The sequence below is a fragment of the Elephantulus edwardii genome, unplaced genomic scaffold (genome assembly GCF_000299155.1).
Source record: "Elephantulus edwardii isolate Elephantulus edwardi_28Jun2011 unplaced genomic scaffold, EleEdw1.0 scaffold00325, whole genome shotgun sequence".
Lineage (NCBI taxonomy): Eukaryota > Metazoa > Chordata > Mammalia > Macroscelidea > Macroscelididae > Elephantulus > Elephantulus edwardii.
Window position 1 is genome coordinate 338,350 of NW_006400075.1, and position 6,691 is coordinate 345,040.

A 6,691-nucleotide genomic window follows, 5' to 3' on the forward strand; every position below is an offset into this window, starting at 1 on the left:
TATGTGTCTGTCATTGCACCAGTACCATGTTGTCTTTACCACTATGGCAGTGTAGTAGGATTTGAAATCAGGGAGTGAGATACCTCCTACCATTCTTCTATTCTTAAGGAGTGCTTTGCTTATTCGGGGCTTTTTTCCATTCCACACGAAATTGGAGATGACTTTTCAATAAAAGATAAAGAGATCCTACTAGATGGGGGAAATATTTATCAATAAGATATCTGAGAAGATGATAGTATATTAATAGGAATTTTCAATACTTATTAATTAAAGATAAAAAATTCAATATAAAATGTGATCAGAGGACAATATCAAACTTTTTACCAATTAAGACATTCCTGTGGCAAAGAAAAACATCTAATGTCATAGTAATTATCAATGAGAGGCCTACAGATCAAAACATTGAGTGACCATTTCACCCCAACAGTAAAAGTCAGGAAAATAATAAAAGGCAACAAACATTAATATGAATGTGAAGAGATAGGAATGATCCAACAATGTTGATGAGATTATGAAATGTTGTAACCACCGCTTTTTTAAAAAAAAATAGAGAATAAAAAATTATTTGATTCAGTGTTCTTACAACTAAGTATATGTCTTAATAAAAAACCAGACATGACGGGAACAGTTACAAGAACACTCATGTAAATCATATTCTAAACATCATTGTGTGTATTAGCCAATAGATGGAAAAAATCTTAGTGCCCAACAGCTATGACAAAAAAAAAAAAGAAACAAAAACACAAATAAACACTGTGAAACACCATTTTTAAAAAAATGAAGAATTTGAAAAATAGTGAGATATGGATTACTCTAGGGGGAAAAAGTTTATTTAGCTAAGTTATCACAAAAGGACATATATTATATGAGAGCACTATTGTGAAAAGTTAAGGCAAGGTTTGCACACAGAAGGAAACATTCTTTGATGGTTACCAGGGATAGGAAGGGAGGGGGATGGGAGATAGAAATTAGTGCATTGATAATAACCCACTTCCCTCAAGGTGATTCCAACTTACGGATACTCTCCTGGGTTTCTGAGGCTGTAATTTTGCCGGAGGAGACAACCTTGTCTTTCTCCTTTACACCAATATTTATTTCAATGAGAATCTCAGTTATACATTATACAGTCATCTATTTCTTATTAGATGACAAACACCTATGAAGTTAGATGAAGAGATTATATTCAATAATGGAGTAATCACCATAATATTGATTTAAAAAAACCCCACAAACACAAACACCAACCCACAGAGCTGCTCAGAGATAAGTAAAGAAAGACTCCATGTTATTAATAATCAAAAACATTTATTAATTATATGGAAAGATACATAATTTGGGAAGAAGAAAGGGATTACACATAGCATACTACATATGTTTGATGTCAATATGTCCACGTGATAGATGTTGTTGTTGTTATGTGCCTACGAGTCTCCTGCAATTCATAGTGATGCTATGTACAACAGCCCTAAACCCTGCTCTATACCTTGCCAATATCTGTCTCTGACACACCTACCCCCATTACACCAATCACTGAATCAATCCACCTCATAGAGGGTCTTCCTCTCCTGTGTTGTTCCTCCACTCTCCCAAGCACGACTTTCTTCTCCAAGAATTGTTCCCTCCTTGCAATATGTCCAAAGTATGTCAGATGAAGCTTCAGAATCCTTATCTCCAAGGAGTAGCCTGGTTTAACCCTTTCTAGGATGAACCTGTTCATTTTCCTAGCAGTCCATGTTATATTGAATATTCTTCTCCAACGCCACAGTTCAAATGCATCAATTCTCCTATCCTCCCTAGTCATTGTCAATGTCCGCGACGCATAGCAAGTGAATGCAAAGACCATAGACTGTATCAGGTGCACAATTAGTCTCGAGAGTGACATCATTGCTCTAGTACTTTGGAGAGGTCTGACTATTAAATTTTCTGGCTGCTGGTGCCAAGCATACGCAGTAAATATATGCATATAAATAGTGTAGCCACCAGGGGGCAGCCTAACGTAAACTTTGTCACCTTAACCAGGCTTCTTAAAGGAATTGCTTTCTGGTCTCAGATCCTTAAGGCCTATAGTCTCTGGAGATTTTCTAGATCTCACATAACATGTATCTCCGAAACTTGCTAGTAATTATTTAAAATATAACTAACTGCCTCTACCTCTATGGAACAAAGAGCGAAGAAGAAAATTGTTGTTCCATTAAAACAATTAGTCCATAAAAGTAGTATTGCCCAATAAACCCAAATTCTGTGATAATGAGACCAGCACAAATAGATGGCTTCTGTCTACCACTGCTGACCGCTGTGAAAGGGTTCACATTAGAACATAGTGAACAGAGTATGAGACAAATGAGAGAAAAAACACAAAAATCACAGTAGTGACCAGACTTACTTGTCTGATATGGGACAGAGACAATCATCAGCCTAATGAAAATTCTTCACACCTACAACTGAACTCACCCTTGTGACTCATATTTCAGCCAAACAAGAATAAAATCAAGGATGTGTTCACTCTTAGAATAACCAACTATACAAGACCAAAATGGCAGAACTTGGTAAGATATAAAATTCAGAAGGCAGGAAGGTAGAGAATTAGAAAGATGAACGACACCCAGAATCATGAGGAGGAAGTTGGAAGTGTGCAATTAAAAGGAGGAGATTTTAATTAATGTTACAAAACAAAACATAGAAAAATTATTGAACTGAAAGTAAAACTGCTGTGTAAACTTTCAATAACTTGAGTATTAAAAAATTAACATAAATAATTTTTCCAGAATAATATCATTAGTCCTTCCAACTCTCCTAGGACACTCCTGTGTGCTCTGGGCTGTGGTCACACAGGGTCAGGCCACTCCACATCTTGCTAATATACAGGAGGAGCACATGCAAATAAGGGTCTTTCTCCTGTTGATTAAAACCAGCCCAGCCCCAACCCTGCAGATCTGGGAGAGAAGCCCCAGAATCTCAGACATCCTAGCTCAAGATTCAGGGCTGAACACAATAGTCACTATGTCTCCCTTTGGCTGGATTTTCCTAGTTGCAATTTTAAAAGGTAATTTTGTAGAGAACAAGTGTATGTGCTTGGATATGATTGAAATAACACACATGTGTAATGATTTTATGACCAGAATGTCATTGTGTTTGCAGGTGTCCAGTGTGAGGTGCAACTGGTGGAGTCTGGCGGAGACCTGAAGCAACCAGGAGGGTCTCTGAAAATCTCCTGTGTAGCCTCTGGGTTCACCTTTAGTAGCTATTGGATGAGTTGGGTTCGTCAAGCTCCAGGGAAGGGCCTGGAGTGGGTATCACGAATTAGTACTGGTGGCAGTAACACATATTACGCAGAGTCTGTGAAGGGCCGATTCACCATTTCCAGAGACGACGATGCCAAGAACCTGCTGTATCTGCAGATGAACAGTCTAAAGACTGAGGACACAGCCATGTATTACTGTACAACGGACACAGTGAAGGGAAGTCAGTGTGAACCAAGACAGAAACTCTCTGTGACTGCCAACAGGAGAGGATCCTGATACAAGAGCAGGTGCAGATGTAGGTTGATGGTGGTGGTTTCCTGTTGTGAACTGGGCATTTGCTGTTGGACAATTTCCCCAGAGAATAGTCATGTAGCTCTCTTCCCCTCCCCACATCTCTCCCCTCAACCTTCCTCTCTAACATTTCCCTTTTCTCCCCTTCTCTCCCTTCCTCTCTCCTTATTTCTCCTCTACTCTCTCTTCTTTTATCCCCTCCTCTACTCTCCCTTTTTACATATTAACCGTATTTTTAAAATATGTGCAGTGAATAAAATTCTGCATGGTCTATAGCATTAGGGTTCTGCTGAAGCTCAGGGCAATCTTTGAGCTCATTGCCTGCTGGACTCCTGGAGCCTTGCTTTTCACTAATACCTTCAGTGTAACTTGTACTTCTTTCTTCAGTGCCATTGGTTCTTAATTAAATGCTACTTCTTGAAGTGATTCAGTGTTAGTCAGTTCTATTTGATTCTTTTTAATTTGTGTATTCCTTCCACTTTTTTATGTTGATTTTTGTTTTGTTTTGTTTATTCATTTTTTTTCCTCAGTCAATACTTTGCTTAAAGAATCCTTTGGTATTGTTACTCTAAGGCCTTGCCCAACTCTTTATAATACTTTGTTCTTCTTTTCAAGCTGCCCTTTGACATCTTCTATTTTTGTGTCCTACTACATAATTTCTCTCATTTTGAATTATCTACACTGAAGAGCAGGTTTCAGAATCTCTTGGATTTCATTTCAGACTTGTGTCTTTCCTGTCCTCCATGACATATTGCTTTCTTTGTGGGTTCTGTCTCAGATCTGATAACATAACTTGTCTAGTCTTGGGTAATTAACATTCAATACTTTAAATCTATTCTGGACATGACTTCTAAATTCACAAAGGATAAACTCTAGGCTGCATTTTAACTTTTGTGTTTGTTATAAAACTCTCTTTCAGTTTTTTATGAGTTTTATATGACTTGCTTAATCTCTAGCTTATTTATGTTTTAGAGGGTTTTTTTTTCTTTTCCCTTTACTTATGTCCAATTTTTTTAAAAGAATATTATTTATTTATACCATCATGACTTTTTAAAATCACTCATACACATTGTTTTAATGATGAACATTTTGATGTAATAATTTCTGTACATTATCTTCTATATAATTCATTTCTATTGATCTATTTGGAAGCTCTGGTGGCCTAGAGGTAAAAAACTGCATTGCAATCCCAAAGATGAATCAACAATCTTCTCTTATTTGGTTAACTGCCTCTGAAAACCCATTGGAGTATTGGAGGGTCAGCTATGAACTGGGTCTGACTCACCAGCACATAACAACAACAACAACATTGATCTATTATGTTTATCTCCCTTTCTCCTCAATTTCTCACTGCGTCTTTCTTTTTCTTTAGCCTCATCAACTTTCTGCTGACCTATTTGTTTCCTTTTCCTTTTTCCATTCTCCTTCTTTTCTTTGACTTATATATCTTGTTCCTATTTGCTAAGTGCAATGTCTTTATTGTTTCTATTATTTCTAAGTTGATCCCACTTGTCGGATAGTCTAGTGTTATAAGTCTCCTTCTTCCATTTCAATTCTTTACCTCCCCTCCATACACCACAACTACCCACCCCTTGTTATACTAGTAAACTTATTCAAGACTTGTCCTTTGTGATTGACTTATTCATTCAAATAATGTTCTCTACACTTTCAGTTATTTTTCTGTTTTCTATCCCATTGATTTCAGCACTAAGTCTTATTATTTCCTTTATTCCAGTGGCTACGGGGTTAGATTGTTATTCTTTTTTCTATATGGTGAACGTGTTGAGTTAGTTATTTTACTCATGTCTTCTTTTTTTATGTGTTTGTTGCTATTCATCAATTGGCTGTAAGTTGAATCCTGAAAGGAAGTTCAGTTCTAGGATCAGAAGATGGAAAACAATTATGTTTTCTATAATCTATAAGATTCATTTGCAGCAGTAAGCTTGACTGTGTTTATGTTTTTTTTTTTCATTTTCTTCCATATTTTTTATTTATTTTAGTCAGGAACACTTACAACGATCCATTTTATACTAATAAACCATAGCACCCATGAACCATCAAGTTCTTCTTCAAGAATTAAGATTATGGAAGCGGAGTTTCAAACTGTCCCTTAATTCTTTGTGTCCTTGATTCTCCAGATGGGTAGAGACAATAGTTGCAATTGACCACAAAATTTTTAGAACTCATTAGAGACTTGATATTGCAGAATATATAATATTTTCTTTCTGTAATGCTATGGTAGTTGATCTCTGGGTGCAGTGATTATATGGTCCTGAGGCTCTCCTTTCCCCTATCTCCTAATGCTAGTGATTCATTTCTCAAGATGTTTCATCAGCCCAGCCTCCTGGATAATCTGTTCTGCATAGAGATTGAAAAGGTATGGAGATAAGACACATCTCTGGTGTACACACTTCCCAATTTTGAACCACGCAATATTTACTTGCTCTGTTCTAATGAATGCCTCCTGATCCACATAAGCATCATCAAGTGTTCTGGTATTCCCATTCTTCTCAGAGTCAGCCACAGTTTATTGTGGTGCACATAGTCAAACACTTTTTTATAGTCAATGAAACACAGATAGACAATCCTCTGGTACACTCAGTTATCAGCCAAGATCCATCTAACATTAGCTACAATATCCCTAGTAGCACGAACTCTTCTAAACCCAGCTTGCACTTCTGGTAGTTCTTTGTTTATATACTGTTCCCGCTGTTTTTGGATAATCTTCAGCAGAATCATGCTTGCCTGTGGTATTAATGATATTGTTCGATAACTTCCACACGCTGTCTGATAAACTTTCTTTGGAATGAGAACAAATATAGATCTCGTCCAGTTATTTGACCAGGTGATTGTGCTCCAGATTTCTTGTCATAAATGCTTAGGAGTTCAGATACAAGGAGAATACTTAATTAATGTTACAAAACAAAATGTATAAAATATGTTGAATGGAAAAGAAATCGGCTCTGTAAATTTTCACTCAAATGGTAGTAAAAAATTTAAAATAAAACTATTTTTCCAGAATACTATCTTCATGTCTGTCCAATATGTTGTTGTTATGTGCCGTCGAGTCTTTTGCGACTCATAGCGACCTTATGTACAACAGCCCTAAACCCTGCTCTACCCTGTGCCAATCTCATTGCCTCTGACACACCCATCCC

At 36.8% G+C, this 6,691-nt stretch overlaps 1 gene segment (V, D, J or C); it reads left to right on the forward strand.

Moving 5' to 3' along the window:
- Positions 1 to 3,000: 3,000 nt before the first annotated feature.
- On the forward strand, positions 3,001 to 3,518 carry LOC102852488. The segment is given in 2 exon segments: positions 3,001 to 3,043; positions 3,139 to 3,518. Coding segments are annotated over 2 exon segments (423 nt in total).
- The last annotated feature ends 3,173 nt before the right edge of the window (positions 3,519 to 6,691 follow it).